Source organism: Strongylocentrotus purpuratus, unplaced genomic scaffold (genome assembly GCF_000002235.5).
Source record: "Strongylocentrotus purpuratus isolate Spur 01 unplaced genomic scaffold, Spur_5.0 spur5_contig_810, whole genome shotgun sequence".
Lineage (NCBI taxonomy): Eukaryota > Metazoa > Echinodermata > Echinoidea > Camarodonta > Strongylocentrotidae > Strongylocentrotus > Strongylocentrotus purpuratus.
This window is the reverse complement of record NW_022145514.1, coordinates 466,600-488,868: the sequence shown is the minus strand read 5'-3', so window position 1 is coordinate 488,868 and position 22,269 is coordinate 466,600. Positions and strand designations below refer to the sequence as shown.

Sequence of the window (22,269 nt, the reverse complement as noted above, 5' to 3'; positions counted from 1 at the left end):
ACTGAATTTTGAAGGAAGTCTTTATAATAAAATGTATGATTTCTTTTTACATAATGTTAAAATGAACATGAAATGAGATCTGGCAAGGGAATTTGATAGAAAGTATACATTATAGTGTATTATTATACCGGTACGTATAGATAATAATGTGACAAAGCTAACCACTTTGTATAGTAGAATATGTAAAACTTCATGGGCATCTTTGTGATTTTCAATGAAATTTTCACCATCTTTCTTAGTTTTATTGGCATTTTACTGGTAAATATAAGTAAATACTTACTTTAAAAATAACATTTTCAGAATGACTTTGAAGCAATTTCTATCAACATTTAATTTCTTAGTTAACAATAATACCTCATGTGGGAGATGAAATAGTAGTAGAAAGCAATGTAGCTCAAGGAAATTGACAAATGTGCCTTTTTTAAAGCAAACGAAAAAGAGAGCAATTTAAAAAAAAAAAGGGAATCCTGAAGAGGAAGGAAATATCAATTTTAGAGGGCATATTATCAGAAATTGTTACAGCAATGTTTTTTACACCATTACCTTTAATTCTGGGCATGTGTTTTTAGTGGCTTGATTCCATATTCATGTGATTGGCATCGATTGGATTTGGTAAGAGAGCTTTGACTGTTTACCCAATATTTTGATGATCGGCTAGCTAGATTAATATCCTGCCAAATGACAGTCGGAGTGAAGCACCATGTCAAAATTGGTTACCCATTAACCAAGATTTGTTATTTTATTTGTCTGACCCTGACTGAAATGGGTAGGAAAAATATGAAGTTTGCTTGATGTAGGTGATCTAATGGTGTAGAAAAAAACAGAGAGAGAGAGAGAGAGAGAGAGAGAGAGATGGGGAAAAGGGGGGGGGGGAAGGGGGGATGGTAGTGCATTGGTAGAGGAAGTTGATGAGAGAAAGAGTGTTAGGAAGAGAGAAGGAAGGAGAATAATAATAATAATAATGTAATATTTAATTTTTATATAGCGCTTAATACAAATGTCTCTAAGCGCTTTACAAATATACTATTACCCCGGTCATTGGATTCAGTGCTTGCCCGCACACACTGTGTGCACAATCTCCACTCCTGGAGAGTATTCCAGCCAGGGGGAGAAGGATAACGAGAAGAAAGATGGGAGATAGAAGGAAAGAGCAGGGAAGATCAAGATAAGATAGAGAGAGAAAGAGAGAGAGAGGAGAGGAGAGGAGAGGAGAGGAGAGGAGAGGAGTAAAAGAGGTGGAGAGATGGAAAATAATTGGTATAGGTTGGAAATTATAGCGACTGAGTTACATATTTAGTAAAGAAAATGTTCCTTGTAACAATATCTTACAGATCAATTATGTTAATTAAGTATAAGTTTTTATCACTGAATAATATTACTTGGTACCCTTCTACTATAAAATTTAATTCTAATTTCAGTTAATTTATATAAAATCACTATCTATCCAATCAAGTATGTCGACAAAGAAGGATCTTTTTTAAAGTGTTCGTGGCTGATAATGAATCTTGTGAGCTATATGTATTTAATGAAACATCAGATTTTTTTTGTGATAAGCTTGTCAAATGTGGCATTTAGGTCAACATTGAAATACGTCTCACCATAAGATGATTGCTCTGTCATCGTCAAAAATTATTGACTGAATTAAAATTTGAATACAACATTTATATGAGAATCCTGTCATATTTGTTGGTAGTGAAATTCACCCCGCTATTGAGTTAAAAAGTTGTGTAATAGGAAACTAATATTCTTATTAATTCAGTCATTTGACCACTTATGTGAATGCTTATTAGCTGAATTGAAATGTCTTTTATTCCTGAAATTCCTTTTTTTCTCCCCCATCTTCTTTGCGTGTGTTTAGCTGTGAATGCTGACGAGTATCACCTGTGGATAACGGGACTCAAATGGCTTGCAGAAGACACAGAGAAAGCCAGCTATCCATTACAAGTCAAGAGGTAAAGACAATTATGTACAGACAGACAAGGAACATGTCTTCTGTTTAGAGGAAGTAGATCACTCATTATGTCTTAAATGGTATAATATCCTTCTTGCTGTGAGGGATGTAAATGGTAAATGTAGAAGAGAAGCTTCAAGGTTAGGAAGACCAAAAGTATACAAGTTGAAGAATGATGAGACAGGCTTTTATGGAGATTTTTATGGAGATTGCCTTTCAAGTGTTTGATGTTTATGATCCAAACTTATGAAGTATTGAATTTATCAACCATAAGTTTTGATTATGTGCCCCATATTGTCAGTGCATTTCTTTGTACATTTACTTTTTGGTGTGTCTGCTATTCAGCAAGATTTTGTAGTGTCATGATGGTAAATACACTGCATTCAAACTTCAATTAGAGAGAACAGGCTTGAATTTTTTTTTTAAGGCCTTAGGCACTTTTTTAATGGAGGTGTGATGTATTGATTGTAAGATAAGAAGGTCTCTCCTTTGTGTGTACAGACTATCCTTACAAACAGAAAAACTCAGACACTATAGGCCTGTTTTCATCAGCTCGAGATTGTCAAGTAACCTGCTTTTTCAGACTCTGAACATTATCTCGAAGCTCCAAATTGCGCCTTCATCAGCCTGATATGCTCATCACAAACTAGCTCAAATTAGCCCACCATTTCCCAAATAGCTGGATATTTTGGAAACGACCAAGATTTCTTGAAATATTTTCTCGACCAAATATCCTGCTAATTGCAACTGCGGGCTGATGAATACACAAATTAGCTGGCTAATTCGAGATCGGCTTGTTTAAATAGCGAGTTATTTTGCAACTTTGGTCTGATAAAGACAGGCCTAGAGGGACAATGAACCACTAATGGATTGTGGGATGGGGGGACGGGGACGGAGGGCCTCACCCTGACCCCTTCCTTCTTCCTTTCAAAATCCAAGTGGCATACATCTACATGTAAAAAACCCAAAAGAAAATGTCCCCATTGTGTCTTTGTGCCTTCTTTCAAACTTTGGAACCAAAAAGGACCTGTGATTAACCATTTTTCTTTTTTTTAATTGTTGCTTATCAGAGATTTTTTTCTGATTTGTGCCTCTGCCCCTTCCGTACTCCCTTTTCTGTATCCTGGGTCTGCCCCCAATACAATATCCCGTTTATGTACTCAGCATATCATTTTGTTTGTTCTTGACTCTTTTTACATCCAGGTGGCTACGAAGGGAATTCTACGCCATGGGAAAGAACAAAACAGATACGTGAGTATGATGATGAATGTAAACAAATCAATACAAACCTACTTCAAAGATCAAGATACATAATCTTGATCTAAGGAGACACGAACGAACGAATACAAACCTGTTTGGTTTCATCGATTTTGGCACCTATTGGGAGCACCATTGATACTATATATATATATATATATATTTGTTAATGGTCAACATGTGTAATAGGAGGACTGGTAAATCAATCAGCAGCACATTTAAAGGGCAATGGCCCAGTGGTTAGTGCGGTGAATTTGGATGTGGAGGGTCCCGGATTCAGAGCCAATATGATTTTGAAGATGCACTTGGTTGTAAAGACAACTTTTCTCAATTATTGATTGATTGATACATTTTTTTTCAAATTCAGTTAGAAAAAAAAAAAAACAGGTTATAAACATTAACAATGTACATATAAAAATCAACTTAAATATGTGATACAAAGTAATAACATTTAAATACAAATAGTTGGAAAATGAAATAGGGTGTATCAGTAAAAGCCTATGTGGCTTGACAAGTTGATACACCCATTACAAAGAGTGAACAAAATTATATATAAATTTCAGACCCTGGGATAGGACTAAAGTCTGTAGGTCCCCTTGCTGCTAACCTAGTTATACCTACACTTTCTTATCATCGGAAGTGGAATTTATCTGGAGCCTCTTGCACAAAAAGTTGTGTTCAAACGCAAAAAAACAACTCAAGTTCCAAATACGAGATCCAAATTCTTTGAAAATAAAGTTGCTTTCAATACAAAAAGGCTTTCTTTGGTACATCAAAGAAGCGATCTAATGATGCTTCATCAACATTTGCTGTGGACTTTGTTCCTTTTGCTGCAATAAGGTTTTAGGTTATGTTAGGGATTAGGGGTTAGGATTAGGGTCAATGGTTGGAGTCCCAAAGCTTGCTAGTGTTAAAAAGCCATAAGAGTGAAGATATGATCCAAATTCTTATATATGAGCTTAAAGGCTAAGTCCACTCCAAAAATAATTTGCTTTTAATAGATGTAGAAAAGCAAGAGAAGCAGAGCAAATATAAAAAGTAAAATCGGATAACTAATGGTGGTGGTGGTTGGTGGTGGTTGTTATTTTACCTGACTGCTAAGAAAGCATAAATGCTTGTAATAAGGAAGTTATGAATTCAAAAAAAAAGCATAAAGACTATGGAGCTTCAAAAATCACTACACAAATTGCCAATTTGGTTGTCAGTTTGTGACGTGATTGCCTCACCATTTATCAATTACTTTATATATTTTTTATTCCATTAATTTCCCTTTTTATCCCCCAAAACTTGATTTCCCCATGCCTTTGATTTGTATCATTTTGCGTGCATGATATTTCACAAAATCTTTTATGAACTTTGAAGAATTGACACTATTTTCTGAACATTTTACATTCATTTATCAAAATTCATGTTTTTCATGATTTAACTGAATAAACTACTCTATATTAGTGCATCCACACAAAAAGATATTACTCTCAATATAACTTGGATGCTGGTGTGAGGAAATAAGATTTTTAGGGGAAAAATTGGAAATTTATATTATCAATATAAAGAAAACAAATATAGTGGATAGTGAGGCAATGACGTTACAGACTCATGCATGAGTTGCCAACTTATCTTGTGATTTTCAGAGTTTTCCATGTCATTAAAAATTCATAACTTTCTTATTAGTCATCCGATTTTGCTCCAACTTTTTTTGATTGGTTTGTCTGATAATTCTGCTTCTATTGAAAGTAAGTTATTTTTGGAGTGGACTTGTCCTTTAAGAGGCATTTCATACAGGGTGTGAGAGAGGGATAGTGTCTATGAAACATAATAGCAGTCAAAAAGAAACAGGTGGAATTTGCAGACAGGTGTTATGAATGGGTACACAAAGATTGTTGGTATTATAAACAATAGAATGGTAAAGGAATATAAGGAGATATAATATGTAACCTTAGACTTAGGGTCATAGGGGTTGAGTTTTATCAATATTGTTTAAAAACATGCTGTGCTTGTGATGTAAGGGAGTACATGTAGCTTTACTGTATTGAAAATATGAGCTTTAAATACAGCTACAAAGAGGCTTTGCATTTTTATACTCTCATTAAAAAATATATAAAAACAACTTGTTCAGTAGACTAGAGTCAATGTACATGTACATGTTCAAATATTATGATAGGGTGCGCATGAAGCCCAAGTCTTAGAAATATCAGGGGGGTGTTTCACAAAACTTGTCATCAGTGACAAATGACAGTCTTTGTTATAAGCTACTGAAATCCTTTCTTCTGATTGGTTATCAGCAGATTTGTCATTGATTTTTGTCGTTTGTCATTGAAATAAGGCTTTGTGAAACGGGCCCCAGGTCTTGATTAGTTCCTTGACAACCCTTGTAACACTGCTACAGATTAATCTTGGAATGAAAACAGTAAAGTAACCCTCAAGATTTTGGTATATACATGTACATGATAAATACAATATTGCACAGGGAGATTATTTGTGTGTCATATAAAGAGTTAAGAAACTCTAAACCATGCACTCAGCAACTATCTGCAAGATGTTACCTAAACAAATATTTTCTCTGCTAAGTAGAATCCAAGTTCAAACATCACGGTTTCCCCGCAAGAAAAAAAAATCAATCCTAAATGGGACGGTCATGCGGAATCAATATCAAATGGATGGGACTAAAGGAAAGAAAAATTGCCAGATTGCAGAGTAGTAATTAATTTCTGATTAATATCAGTCTGGTTCTCATTAAATTAACCCAGGAATGCAGGGAGATAGCAAAGTTTAATCTAATTGAGAGGTAGGCTGTAGGGTTTTGAGATATATTTTTCTTCAAAATTAAGGAAGAGTGGAGGGCATTTTGTGGTAAGGGTTCAACCAATATCCAAAATATTTTTTCTTAGATCAAATTATATTTCCATGGTTATTTCTTTCCAACACTTACAAGTAGCATTGACCATGCATGCAGCTAAGTCATTTCCAAGGCTGGACGTGAATATTAGACATCGCACACAGTATGTACCAGGAGAAAAACTTTATTTCTGTGAATCCTACTAAAATGTAATCTTTATCTGAATTGTATTTCCTCGTAAATATGGCACTTAAATTCTGAAAGTGTGAAAGTGGTTAGGCTGTGTCAGGATAATATATTGATTGATATTTGTACCAGTAAAAATCAAATTTTTCCTTGAATCCTCTTTTGAATTGATCTTTTTTAATGGCTTGAGAATGTGATTCATCATAAACTTGGCACTTGAAACTTAGAGTCCAAAGTACATTGAATATTTATGACTCTGTCTAGAACTTTATAACCATGTGCAAGAACCATCATTTTAACTATATTTCTCTAGACTGTGTTTACATTCATTGCATTAAACTTACTATTGATCTTGTGAACATGTTTTTGACAAATCAGGTTTTACAAATTATGGGAATTAAGATGATATGGATGGTGATCATGTTACAGGATTTTGTTCATATACTGTAGCTCCTCTAGTAATAATGATGTCTTTGTACTTTATAGGGTTATTCAGTACCACACTGAAAAATATAATTTTTAATCTGATTTAAAGTGAACATTTATTTTCCTGTGTTAAAAGTTTATTATTTCTCTTAAAAACTTTTTGGGATTGTTTTTTTCTTCAACGTACATTCTTGTTCAGATTAATGAAAAATTCAAGTATTTTGACAACCATGTTGCAATGGTAGTACCTTTAACACTGATTCTTCTTATGATGGGTGACATATAGAGCATAGTGCCTAAAATGTGGCATAAAATGAAACATTAGAAGCACACAATAATGATTGGGACTATGGGTATTACAAGAATGGAACAGAAAACAAAACAAAACAAAAATACAATCTTAGTACGATTTGGATTTGGATTCTTATGTGGTGAGACTTGGTCATGGTTCAGAAGCGTTGAATTTTGAAACTAGATTTATGTTGATGGATGGCCATGAAGGACCCCATTCTCACTCATGTTCCTGGTAAGGTTTGTTTGTCTTCACACTCATCACACTTTATTCTCTACTGAGAGTCATACCAACAGGAACTTTGTATTTCCTTCTATCATCTTCTCTTTTATCATCTTCTCTTTCTGTCTTCCCTTATGTTATTCTTTGTTTTTCCTTTTATCAACTTTTTGTATGTTATACTTTGTTTTATCATACTATCATTTTCTCCCTATGTCTTTCCTAATGTTACCTTTGGTTTTATCCTATCTACTTCATTATCTACCTTTCTATATGTTATGGTATTCTTCATATTTACCATTTTATCATCTTCTCTTTCTATCTTTCCTTATGTTATTCTTTGTTTTTATTCCTTAATCGTTTTTTCTTTCTGTCTTTCATTACTTTCCCTGCAAAAACATACTCACTACCGGTTGAAGTATGCTTCCTAGCACTGTTTACCATCACACTGCTTGTTAGAGCGGTCTTAAGTGGTCTAGGAAGCCAACCGGTGCAGAAGTGGTCTTCTGGATCGGTCCAGAGGTATGCTTGGTGGCTCGGTTGTGCCTCCACACTCACCGTTAGACTGCTCTAACCGTTCCGGGAAGTTAGTGAGAATGGGGTCTAGGATGACTGTAGTGGACCTGAAAGTGAAAGAATGTGAGTGTTGATGCAGTTGAGGTTTTGGTCATCAATAAATGAACTCATAACTGAAATTCCAGCTCACATGCAGATAGGATGTGAAGGAATATCCAGTCGATGATGATGATGATGATAATAACAATGAAATTAGTGATGATGATTATGATCTGTGCAGTGGAATGTTGAGATGGACCTGACAGTATATATATCATCTACCATGGTCACACCTCTATGATGATGATGATGATGACATTACTGTTGACAATTGGGATGATGTACATGTATCACCCAACTACTACTACTACTACTACTACTTCTACTACTTCTACTACTTCTACTACTTCTACTACTACTTCTACTACTACTTCTACTACTACTACTACTTCTACTACTTCTACTACTACTTTACTACTTCTACTACTACTACTACTACTACTCCTACTGCTGCTGCTGCTACTACTACTACTACTACTACTACTACTTCTACTACTACTACTTTACTACTTCTACTACTACTACTTTACTACTTCTACTACTACTACTACTACTACTACTACTACTACTACTACTACTACTACTACTACTACTTTACTACTTCTACTACTACTACTACTACTACTACTACTACTACTACTACTTCTACTACTACTTTACTACTTCTACTACTACTACTACTACTACTACTACTACTACTGCTGCTGCTGCTGCTGCTGCTGCTGCTGCTGCTGCTGCTGCTGCTGCTGCTACTACTACTACTACTACTACTACTACTTCTACTTCTACTACTACTACTACTACTACTACTACTACTACTACAAGGAATATGACTACTACTACATTACTCCTACTACAACAACTAATCCTACTCCTAGTACAACTACTGCTACTACTACTACTACTACGACCACTGCTTCTACTACTACCACTACTACTAATACATGTACTACTATGACTACTACTACTACTACTACTACTACTACTACGACTATTACTACTACGATCATTACTACTACTACTTCTACTAATAATTCTTCTACTTCTACTGCTACTACATAAGCTGCTTTTTATTGATTCTTCTACGATACATGTACATGTACGTGCTACTGAATCAGGAAATGAAAAAATTGTTTATATTACGATTGTTTACATTAGAGTGTGGTGTGGGTTGGCCAATCTCGAAGTAACCCCTCTTCTAGTAACGCACTACATATATTTGCACATATGGTCACACGGTGGCCAAAGCTATGTACAAACAGTTGTGATAAATAGCAGGAAGTGCTAATGTCATAAGTGGTTTCATTTCCATATTGTGGTCCAGAGGTTTGACATGGATGATCAGGCATGACTAATTGATTCTCATTGTAGAGTGTGTTTACTGCATTACTTAATTGTGATGAACTGCATCGGTGACAGGTCAACATTTTAAAGTAGAAATATGGTCTGATACTACATGTATCTTTTATATTATGTTACGGGATAGTTATTAGGAAATGCAGGTGTGTCATGATGTGTCTTTTTTCAATGAAATATGTGTTAAAATGATGGGGGGGGGGGGGTGGTAGTGCAAGTCTAGGGAGATGTTTCGGGCATTGGTCCCCCAAATTGTTGACAGCTGTCTTGATTACCCAAGTAATGCCTGAAAAAATTATTTTGTTGCTGTTTGTACTTGAGTCCACATGGGCATCCATCTGAACATCTGAACATACAGTAATTCGGTATGCAATTTTAACCCAGACCTCCCAAGTTTATCTCTGGACCCCTTGCCATTCTAAATTTCAATAAGGTGTCTATGCATACAGACCGTAATAACACATTCTTAACACATGTGGAGCCCTTTATTCATTGTGTTCCGCCATTTCGAGATGTTTGAGAACCATGCAAATTACACATTTTGTAAAAACAAAAATGTACCAACATTTCCCAATTTTGCCCCAAATCTGTCCCGAGGCTTCCCTGAGGCCGAGGCATTCTAGTCTCTATAGGCCCATTTACACAGCCAAAACTCCATTTAGAAAAATCTGGAAACACCCATCAGCCACTTCCAACGAAACACCAGAATGTGAGAAAAATATATGATTTTTGCTTACAGTGTAAATGCAGCTTATATTTGCAGGCTGTTGTCGTGCTGTGATGATGTAATCTTTGCACAAAAATTGGCCTTGAATTTCTATCACTTTTACCAAATCACTACCAACCAGAAAATGTTTAAGGCTTCTAAAAGACTAGAAATGTCTGATTTAAGATTCTCATATCGATTGTCATTTTGGGGTCTTTTTTTAATTTGAAACATTAAATTGGTAATTGCAAAGTCTGTATCGAAGGAAATCTTGGGAAAGGTTAAAAATGAAAATCTGTGCTATTGGTAGGCTCTCTTTAATTTGTTGAAGAGGATAGATAATAGTGACAATGCAAGAGTCTGTGTCTTGTGTCAGACACTTCTATGTGTATTGTCAGTGGCCTCCTTCCTCTTTCAGTTTTGAAGGCAAATGAGCAAACTTGTTTGAAACAGAAAGGGCAATTTTATCAAGACGGAATGACCAAAGTCTGACCAATGATGTCAAATATAAATATAGATTGTACGTTAAATCAGTAAAACTAGAATCTTATAAATGAGTACATAAATATGACTCCATTGGAGGGGATGAATCACCAGAATATTTTTTCTTTATATGTTGAATTCCTTGGTGTTATCCTACATGCAGAAATCAGTTTAAAGATAAAGTTCAGTTCTGGTCATTCGATTGCATTGTGAAAGAAACGTTGTGGAATCAATCAGAAAAGGTTAATCATCTAGCTTATGTATTGGTGTGTACTGCAAGGTTCTGGAATCCATCAAAATTATAAGAAATTCGGCCCAGTCTTGGTAAAGTTACAAGCATTGTACACAGAAAGATGTATATGGGACTACACGAACATGTGGCATAACAATCCATCCCAATTTTTATGATGTTACATCAGGGAGATGACATATTTAGAGCAATGCTTTTCAGGGAACACCTCTTTCCCAAACTCAACCTTCTCTTTAAACTATGCATGCTGTGTAGGCCTATGGTTTCTAAACCTATGAGGTAATGGTTTGAAAATGAAAGTTCTCTAAGGTCTCCAAAGGATCCTAACCATTGATGACAAACAGCGTGTCCACACACAAAACAATTTATCCCAAAACTCTGTAACGAAACATCGTATAAAGAATCATCGTATAAATTCCAGGATGTCCACACACAGAAGAAAGTAATCCTGAAACACTACAGCGAAATGCCTTAGGTGCGCAGTTTGCTACTGCGGTCGTGAAATGGAAGCGGAAATGAGATGTCTGGTCTCCTTTCGCTCGAGGTCACGTTAAGCCCTGCCCAGTTAGTTACACTAGTTACACTCCCCCTGTCCACACACAATATTTTCTGTGATTAGGCGTGATTAGTTATTGAGTTTCAGTTCGAAACGATGCCCAAACCTGCGTTTCGTTAGACCAGTTTTGTTATACGACGTATCGTTAGTGAGCGTCCACACAAACAATTTCATCGTAAAACTATCGCGAAACGGTATAGCTAATCACGGCTAATCACGGAAAATGTTGTGTGTGGACAGGGGGAATGACATGAGAAGCGAGAGGTTCTCATCAAATGTAGGTCATCGAGTGGATGGTCGTGTAATTAGCAGTAAACCTGAAAAAGAAACTATTATACTCTGTATTGCCTTGTTGGTAGATATTGAAAGTTTGTTATAGAGTATTGCTCAAAAACTACTTTAAACTCATCTGATAATAAGCGTAGAGTTTTGTTGTGTGCAACCTTAAACCTTGGTTTAAGGTCTTTGAGTGAACAGTTTTTCCCATACTCGTTCCCCCCAATAGTATGATAGGGTTTCATTTGGAAGACATGAAGTCTTTCCTACCAATGATCAATTAATAGTGACTTTGTTTTTATTTATTTGTTTGTTTGTTTGTTTGTTTGTATGATGGGTTTCATTTGGAAGACACAAAGTCTTTCCTGCCAATGATCTATTGATAGTGACTTTGTTTTTATTTGTTTGTATGATATGATTTCATTTGGAAGACATAAAGTCTTTTTTTCCAATGTTCAATTGATAGTGACTTTGTTTTTGTTTTTATTTGTTTGTATGATAGGTTTCATTGCGAGATATGAAGTCTTTCCTTCCAATGTTCAATCGATAGTGACTTTGTTTGTTTGTATGACAGGGTTTCATTGCGAGACATGAAGTCTTTCCTACCAAGGATCAACTTAAAGATGAACACAAAAGAACTCAGAGAAGTCTTCAATGTAAGTATAACATTTCCTGGAAACTGGTAGTAAACTAGCCCAATGACCAATGATGTAAATGTTTATCTTCTAATCTATTGGTTTTCATTTATTTTGATATAATTTAACTATAAAGATGGTCAATTTAAAATTCAAAAGTAGATTTAAAGTAGATTTACTTTTGCTTGCTTTTTTTTATTAAAAAAAAAAGAAAAAGTTTTTATTGATCCAATAACATTTTTTACATTCAACATAAACATAATACAAATATACAGACATTTATATCCATGTAACAACAATAAATCTAAGAAGAAATCAAATGGATCTATAGTATAAAGAATAGAAAACATCAACGATCGTCAAAATCTCCCCTTCCTAGAACAAAAAAGGATTTCCGTCAGCGATCTATCATCTGCTAAACTGCTTAAAAGGGATTATTTTCTAAAAGTCTGGAAATTAAGCGCCATTTGTCATTGTGCCTATCTATTTTGTTGCGTCTTTCAGCATAAACCTTTCTATCGTCTGAAAATATTTAACATAATGTACACAATGATGAACGTTGGGCATGTTTTCTGTAATCCTACACCTAAATATATATTGCTTCCCTAATAAAAGTAGGAAATTAATGGTAAAAAAGTTTCTTACTTTGACAAGCTTGGTCAGCCCCAAAAGGATATCTTTAGTTGACAAAACTGAGGGGAGAGAGAGTTCCGAAAAAGCTCTGCTTAGGCGTAACCAAAACTGTTCTATAACTTTACATGAAACAAAAAGGTATCAAGATTTTCATCATCGTTATTACAAAAGTAGCACGCTGCATTTTCAATTCTCTTAATACGAACAAAAACTTTAGGTGTAATAGATTATGGATGATTTTCAACTGAAACATTCATAGTTTTGTATCTATTGTGAGCATAAATGGCAACTTAAAAAGCTCATCAACGGTGGAACCATGAAGACTGTACAGATCATTGAGCCGGGCGAAAGTAGACAAAATAGATGGATTGTTAATTTGCATACACATAGAATACATTTGTCTTTTGGAAACGTACTGTATATCTCTGTGTATAAGGCACACTTTTTTGCCACCGAAAAAATTGAAAGTCGGGGGTGCGTCTTATACACAGGTGCACACACAAAAAAACAAAAACAAATTAAAGTTTCGATTTATGCCCCTCCACCCGGTGCTATGCCTGGCAATGTCTCCCAGCTCAGTAATCTGTTTGTTGACTCATCACTCGGAAACCACAACAACACTCAAATTTGTCTGTCATCTTGGTTTGAAAATAATCTTTCTAATAGATCTCAATATGTAGTTTATAATAATAATTCCTCAAAGTTTTCTTCTATTACACATGGCGCACCACAAGGTTCTATCCTAGGTAATCTACTGTTTTTAATTTACATTAATGATCTTACACATTCTTCTAAAAACGACATTGTTACTATTATTTGTGACAAGTTCAAAAGCACAGATCGGCGCCTTCAACAGCACCTCGATGTTAAATGAAAATCCTTTCCCTCATGGGTTTTCGGCAAAAAAAAAAAAAAAAAAAAAAAAAAAAAAAAAAAATTATTTATTTATTTACCATATTTATTTTTTAAATAATTTTTTCCCCCAAAAAATAGGGGTGCGCCTTATACACAGGTGCGTCTTATACACAGAGATTTACGGTAGTATATGATTTCCTTATTCCACTCACTTATATCCACCTTTAGAGATAAAGACCAGTTCTGGTCATGCGATTGCATTGTAAAAGAAACGTTGTGGAATCGATCAGAAAAGGTTGATCATCTAGCATTGGTGTGTACTGCAAGGTTCTGGAATCATCAAAATGATAAGAAATTTGGCCCAGTCTTCGTAAAGTTACTAGCACTGTACACAGAAAGATGTATATGGGGACTACGCACACTTGCGTTTATCTCTCACATACCAATAGATAAACTAATTTACCAAATATATCAATTAGTAGGCTGTTTCCCGGCAAAATTGTTATCATCATGTATTAGTCAAAACATATTCTTTCACATGATTGGTAATAAGAGCTTCCATTTCATTTTTTGATATTTGGGTGTTTCCAATACTGGTCTTTACCTTAAACCATTATATTACTGATGGAGACTTCTTGGATGCACTCTTCAGTTTTTTCAACCTTAATCGAAATACAGAGATGGAAAAACTTCATTATTTGAAATTCAACCCATTCCAAATAAATATACCGGTAAACAGTGAAATAAATCAGAATCTCTCTCTAAAAGTAGAAACTGATGATGGTATCCAGTCCAGCATGGACAACAGAAATTGGGAATATTTGTTTTCTGACAATTTTGTGGCAAAATATTCAAAGCAAAACAATCTCCCTACTACATCTTAATGCAAGAAGTCTCCTGCGTAACTTTGATGAATTGCTTATTTTATTAAAGTCTCTCTCCGTTATCACAATATCTGAAATATCGTTTAAAACAAATACAGTTATAAATGTGTTTCACATTGATGGTTACAATCTTGGTCATCTCTGATAGTGATATAATATGTGAATCATTGTTTATTAAAATTTTACAGGATAAAAGAAAGTCCATAATTGTTTATACAGAGCTCCAGATACTGATATTAAAATTTGTTAATGCTAGAGTAGTAGAGTTGACAAATACCTCAATGATATCCTCTGTGAGAAAAAAGAAATTTATCTTCTTGGTGACTTTAATATAGACTTGCTCAATTATGACTGATAACAAAACCAGTGACTTTTTATACATGATATTTCACATGACTTACTTCCATTAATAACAAAGCCTACTCGTGTAATGAATAGCACAGCGACATTAATTGAATGCTAAATCATAAATGCTATCCCAGTTAATGTCAAACGTGGCCTGATCTATTCAGACATATCTGATCATTTTCCAATTTTTTGTATCAACACTGGTATACCTAAAGAATTTTCAAATAAAGATGATATTGCTTTAAAAAGAAGGTTGATTAATCACAAGAGAATATCTTAATTTAAAGATAACACCAAAGACAAAGATTGGAGTGAAGTATATGAGACAGAAGATGTTAACCTTTCCTATGATATTTTTATTATTCAATTTCAAAGTTGTATAATACATGTTTCCCACTAGAAAATCCTTCTTCAAAACAGAGACGGAAAAAAACTTGGATTACTAAAGGTATTCTTAAATCTATTAAAAGTAAACATACATTGTACTGTAAGTATTTAAAATGTTCTAGTCTAAGGAACAAAGTGAAGTATTCCAATTACAAAAAAAAACTTACCAATGTGATACGTATCTCAAAGCGAAAGTATTATTCTGAAATTGTCCAAAATGCAAAAGGTGATATGAAGAAGACTGAATCATATGAACACTCTTTTGGGTAAAGCAAAGAACCCACCATACCTTCTCATATGCACTATGACAACTTAAACCTTAATACATTTTTGTAGATTTCTGCAAGGAAAACATGGTATTACTTCACTCTTCCTTAGACCTACATCTACTTCTGAAATTATCAAATTCACCCGCATGTTAAAACCATCAAAATCCAGTAGGAGAATGCAGCAAGAAGATTGAGGATCTACTCTTGTGGGCTACCTTGTCCATATAAGACTCGTATTCGACTCATATTCATACTTGACACGCTCATATTCTTCAATGTGTGCATCACCTTCTTCTTCAAGTAAACCTTGTAAATATTGTAATTTTTTCTCTAATTCAACTCGTCTAATTCTTCCTGCTTTTGCCTTTTCAATGCTGTATTGTCTCGAAAATTAACGCATCTGATATTTTAAAAATTCCCACCTCATGCGAACATATTCAAATGGAACTGTTTCGTTGATCCATTTATCTATGTTTTCTGACATTTTAGAGCAAAACGAATCATCATTGCATAAATCATTATTGAATTTCCAATTAAAAGCATTCACTTTTTTCCTGTTTTGAAATTTTTAATTCTAAAACAATAGCAGAATAGTCAGAGCTTACTCCCGGACCTTCAATACATAGCCTTGTAAGATCTCAGAAATGAACCAAATATCTAAGCGGTTCTGAATGAAAGGCCGTAACCGTTTCCATGTAAACTTTTTAGCTGTAGGATGTCTAATTCTCCAGATGTCGATGAGATCAAGTTCCCTTTGCATCTCATTAAGTACATTGACAACCTGTTGGGAAAACTGGGGGTGCCCAGCTTGTCTGTCAAGATTTATACCCTTAAGTACATTAAAGTCACCTGCCATTATAATTGGAATTGTATCTATATCTTCAATTGAGTGTAGTCGCGTAACAAAATGTTCGAAAAAGAATCTTTGCTCTGTTCTTTTGTCCACAGTTGGTGCATAAACATTGCTTATTATAAACTCATTTCCATCAATAACTAGTTTTAATATCAAATACCTTCCGCTATCGGAAATTATTTTAGATACGACACTGTATTCAACAGTCTTTTTCATCATGACCAAAACCCCTCTACTATGTACAGAACCATGCGTTAAAAAAAAATTGCCATTCCACTCATATGCCCAAGTACTAACAGTGTCTGGAGAACTGTAAGTTTCTTGGAGCAAAATAATATCTGCTTGTTTTTCTTGGAGCCAAGAAAAAACCTTCATTCATTTAAAGCTTGGCCTCAGATCTCTTTCATTCAATGAAAAACACTTTATATGCGTGTCTTTAAAGGTCATTAAAAAAAAATCACTTTGCGGCAGAGGATTCCCGGAATTACAGGTGTACAGAAAACAGCCACCAGTCTTGGCTTTTGTACCATGCATAAAAATTGTACCAATTTTTATAATATAAAAAACAAAATTGGTTACAGCTGAAAGTGGTCTGTACCTGTGTATAGGAGAGTCGCCCACCTTCCATGCATGCTAATAGAGATGCCAACCAGTACGATTAAATCATATTTAGTACGGTAATAAGAGTGAGATACGATAAAACGATATCACCTCTTAAAATACAATTTTGTTTTTTCTATTTAAAAAAAAAAAAAAAATAGATAAATAAACAAATAAAAAAATAAATAGAAAAATAAATAAGTAATAATTTTAAAAAAAAATATAAAAACTGTGGAATCGCATAGAAACATGTACAAGTGAACCCCGGCAACCGCAACAAAAACTTTTGCTTTTAAATTTTCTCTTTAAATTTTAATGAAAGAGCAAAAATTTTACTTGACCGTACTTAACAGTAAAACATTTTTCTAAAATTTTACTGGCCCGGGGCCAACGGACCATTGGTAGTGTCGAGTTTTCGTGAAAATCTGATTTTTATCTCTAAAATCTGATTTTTTTTTTTTAGGATACTCAGTCTGTTTTTTTGTGTCAGGAAGTTGGCATCTCTGCGTTAAGATCACACTGCACTCTTTGTAAAAGAAAAGTGGAACATGAGCTTCACACACCTCATTCAGTTATACCGGGAGAAGAGACTTATGTTTTTTTGTTAATAGTGATTTAGTTTGTTTTCCCCTCCCAGCAACAAGTAATGTCAACTAAGTAACACTAATTATTTTAATGATGATGATAATTTGATTTTTTTTCTGACAACAGGAGGCAGACCGATGGGGTCGGCAGGAAATACCGTTTGATGGTCTCCTTCAACTCTACAACAACCTAGTATTCCAACAAGAGGTGAGATATCCAATTTGTTTTCCCCTTTACAATGGGTTTATTTGAATTTAAAACAAATAAAAAGGGCCCCTTCTTTAAAGTTTTAAATTTGACATTGAGAACTCATCTCACAAAATGAATTATTCTTTTTAATGTTAGTAATAGGACCATCAACATAAATTTGGTTAAAAAAAAAAAAAAAACTTCTTCAAATTGTCTTTGGTGTATAAATCCTGAAAAGTAAAATGGGATGAAATCAGCCTCAGTGAATTTCACGCTTTACAATTATAATTAAGAAAGATCATGTGCCCAAGAATGACGTACCCATTTGGCAGGTTGTATACATAGCCATGTGTAGTTTGTGTTGTAGTCTTTTTAGAGGTAGGCCAGTAACTACATCATGCAGCCATTCAAACCACTTGAGACAAAAGTGTATCCATACAGTGAATTATAAAGCCTGGCACACACTTAACGATCTGACTGCGATCCGATTCTTCAAGGAATTGCAGTTATATTAGCTAAATGGTAATGTAAACAAACAAAGTTTTGCCGATTTAGGTTGAAGATAATGATAAGAATACTAACGGCCAGAATTGTAACGCCTTTTAGCTTTCTAGTCAGAATAAAGGCTGAATCGGCTGTAAGTCGTAGATAAACGTACATGTATGACTAGTCTGACTTCACTACGATTCTGAGGTGATTTAGCTTATCCTACTTCAAGGTAGCTTGAAATCCCCTGAAATTTAGATTTGATTAATCACATGACTGATCAGATCCTTGATCATTAAAATGTTATACATGGTATGTTTGAATGTTCATGTAAAGTGCTGTTGGTTGTAAATTCTTCCAAAATCAGATCCTGTAGTGTGTGCTGGGCCTTACTTTGAAGTCATCATTTGACTACTGTATTCTAATTATATATGTTTGCATGATTATTTAATACATATATCCTGCATATATCCTGCATTGAAAAACTTGCCAGGATACTTATTTTTTGAAGTGCTGAACCATTATGGAATCAAAGGAATGTTTATTTATGACGCCTCTTGAATCTTTACAATGATTAATGAACTAGAGATGTGAAGAAGTTAATGGGGAAGTGATCAAAGTCCGTAAGTTTCATTAACCCATTGAATATGCCAATGAAGCCATGTTGATTATATTTGTTGTATGGAATCAGAAAACCTACTTTGATTTTACTACCTCTTTTTCTTCATCTCTGTTATTTGTTCTAGGTAGCAGACAGGTTACGTGAATACTACAATGATATGTAAGTTCAGGTCTACATGTATGATTCTTTAATACCATCAAACTGGGTTATTGTATACTTCATGAGTAATACATGTATGTTAGGAATGGTATTAACCACTGAGGTCAAAGGTCACAGATGTTTTGTACTTTATTCCCAATCATTATTGAATAGAACTTAAGTCATAAAGACCATTCCGATGACTCTCTCGCTTTCTCTATTAAAAAAAAACGAATACAAAAATAAATTTTTAAAACCTGAGATGTCTTTGCAGTTTGATACAACCAGAATGAGTGCGAAGTACATACAATTAAAAAAAAGGAGTAATTACTGCAAATATGCAGCAATTACGTGCAATTACATTTTATGTGTATGTCGAATAAAAACTGAATAAACTTAAGATAACTATATGATACCTATGCCCTTGAGCTCCAATGTAACATAGTACCACATTGTACAATACTGTAGTGGCAGATATATAGATTATTTTGCCATTCCTATAGAGATGAATTAAGGGATAATGTTTTGCAGCACCTTCTATTTACTGGCTGTCATGCTTTACAGGGGCCCCCTTTATTTAAAAATCGTAGAAACATGACTATTGCTGTTTGAAAAACTAATACCTGCTGTGCATTAAACTGCTGTAAAGCAAATACAGGTTTCTATGGACATCCTATGTTGCAATAATTTGAAAAGTTTGATTTTTGTTCATTTTAAAAGTAGAAGCTTTATATACAGTTAGTGTCTTTGTTGAAAACGTCACTGTAAGATGTCAATTTCTTGTTTATTTTCTTTGTACAGGAATAGAGTCACTCTCAATGACTACATCAGGTTTTTAGCACAAGAACAGAAGGTAGGTGTTGATAAGTGAAACTTGAACACAAAATAACTATTTATTTGCCCTTTCAATTTTTGGAAAAAAGGGGTATTAGAGAGAATGTAGGGACAAGAAGAAAAGAGTATTATTTCCTGTCCACCATTAATTATTTCATATTTGTGTATAATAATAATAATAATTTAGAGTATTTGTAATGCGCCAACTCCACATGAATAATGTGTTCGAGGCGCATGGAGAAGAAAAACTATAAGTACACAAAAATACACTCAGAAATGAACAACAAAGTAAAGTAAATCTAAATCTACTGGAAAGCCACTTTGAACAAATGAGTTTTGAGGGCATGTTTAAAGCAGTCTACACTTGAAATATAACGAATATGTTGTGGCAATTGATTCCATAGGTGAGGTCCAGCATGTGCAAATGACCGATCCCCCCATGATTTCTTAGTTTTCGGAACAACAAGCAATTGAGAATCGGATGATCTTAAGCTTATGGGAGGATTATAAGGCATCAACAGATTAATATTGTACTCTGGGGCAGATCCATGTATACAGTGAAAAACAAGCAATAATCATTTAAATACAATACAGTATGATCTTTATATTACCCTGACAGCTTATAAATCAAACAATGATGGATAATAAATAAATGAATAATGGAACAAATGAATAAATGAAATAAACCAATGAATACAAAAATGGACAGTTTTAAAGATAAATGAAATTATCTCATTTTTGTTGACATGTAATGAACACTTTCTTTTTATAGAAAAGGAAGAAGATTAAAGGAAGTCAATGAAATTTCTTTATTCATTTCTTAACAAAAGTTATATTGTTTTTATTCAAGTCTGATTTTCATTCCTGGAAATGTTGTTCTAATGAATCGCTTTGCAGGACCCAGTAGCCAACAATCCACATGAAGTAAAACAGTACATCCGGAAGTATTTTGCTGATTCTGGCAAAGCTGCAATGGAAAGCGATAGTGACCTCTCTTTCACGGTGCAAGAGGTAAGCTTTTCTTTTCTTGTCACTTTTTTCAAACGACCGACTCCGAGTAGAATATGATGTATGTGTTCTATATCTTTTCTCAAGAGGGATTTTTGTGCCTCCTCCCACTTAAAGGCATCATTTAACAATGTTAAATCTGAGATACACGGCCCTACGTGTTATCAGTGTCTGTGATATGGTGTAATATTGAAGCCCTAAAAAAATTGCGCTTCAAAATGATCAAGAAGTGCCTCAAAAAAGTAAAAACCTTTAAGTGACCGGTTTTACCATACTAGTTTTCCCCAATAGACTGTAGTGTTATGAAAACCGTTTGGCAAACGGTTTTTAAAATTTGTAATTAAAATCATAAATATCTTGATAATCAGACCGGCGATCGGCCTGTAAAAGTCATGGGGTTCCTGACTGACCTAAAGGTTTATAATTATCATTGCAGCATGAGCTAAATCCAGGATTTTGTTTCAGAATCTGAGACAAAGTTACCGGATCCCTTTAAGGTGGTGCAGGAAGCTTATGTTTTCGGGTTATCCATCTGTCCGTTCGTCCTACTTTTTTTTTATCGCGATATCTCAAGAACCACTTTAGATAAGAACCTCAAACTTAATGATAATATGTATAACCATAGGAAGACAATCTGATTAGATTTTGGAGTAACTAGGTCAAAGGTCACAGGTCAAAAGTATGTCATTCTTATACGGATATGGCATACCTTGTACCACTTTGAGGTCTGAAACTAAAGTCTTCCTGACCTACTTCTTTGTCAATTTGATTGTTTATTCTATTTAGTATGATCTCCAAGAGCCACTTGGTTACCTGACTTATAAGACCTGAAATCTTCACATGCACTTTCCTTGGGGTTAATAGAGATAATAGTTGCTAGTTATTTATCAACTCAAAATATACATTTTTAATGATTTTTTTCTCTCTTTTCTAACTAGTTTGTAGATTACCTTTACTCTAAGGACAATGAGATTTGGAATCGTTTCTATGACAACATAACAGATGATATGGAGAGACCCCTCTGTGACTATTGGATCGCATCATCTCACAATACGTAAGTACTTCATCCCCAAAATAATAATAATAATAATAATAATAATAATAATTATCTTTTAAAGTTCACTCCAAATTTTATTAAGTTAAACCGAAAATGGAAATTCTTTTTGCCCGATTGATCGCGAGCCCGGCAGCCACTGAGCAGCGCCAGATCAACGTTGCTCTATCCCTTATTGTTGAACGCCAAACAAGGTAGCAACAACTCCCGTCTTTTAACGTCTTTTGGTATGACGTGGCCGGGGTTCGAACCCACGACCTCCCGGTTGTGAGGCGGATGCTCTACTGACCGAGCCAACACACTGGTTAAGTAGGGGAGTAAATGAGGCTTCATCAATTTCCAAAAATTGAATGCCTCCCAGATCTCTTACCCTTCAGACCTCTGCAGTTTTTTATGATGACATAACGTGTTATATGCTTCACATTTCTCAATCTTAAAACACAGAGCTCAGTGAATACATAATAATAATAATAATATTTT

At 34.5% G+C, this 22,269-nt stretch overlaps 1 protein-coding gene across 3 annotated transcripts in view; it reads left to right on the top strand.

The window, feature by feature from the left end:
• The window catches only part of LOC579102 (1-phosphatidylinositol 4,5-bisphosphate phosphodiesterase gamma-1), a 75,144-nt gene that overhangs the window by 23,020 nt on the left and 29,855 nt on the right, over positions 1–22,269 (top strand). For all 3 annotated transcript variants that reach the window (XM_030977827.1, XM_030977840.1, XM_030977834.1), the window contains exons 4-11: positions 1,859–1,952; positions 3,155–3,202; positions 11,984–12,065; positions 17,585–17,665; positions 18,880–18,914; positions 19,695–19,746; positions 20,625–20,738; positions 21,674–21,789. In XM_030977827.1, coding sequence (XP_030833687.1) covers positions 1,859–1,952; positions 3,155–3,202; positions 11,984–12,065; positions 17,585–17,665; positions 18,880–18,914; positions 19,695–19,746; positions 20,625–20,738; positions 21,674–21,789 — 622 coding nt within the window. The remainder of the gene's footprint in view (positions 1–1,858; positions 1,953–3,154; positions 3,203–11,983; positions 12,066–17,584; positions 17,666–18,879; positions 18,915–19,694; positions 19,747–20,624; positions 20,739–21,673; positions 21,790–22,269) is intronic.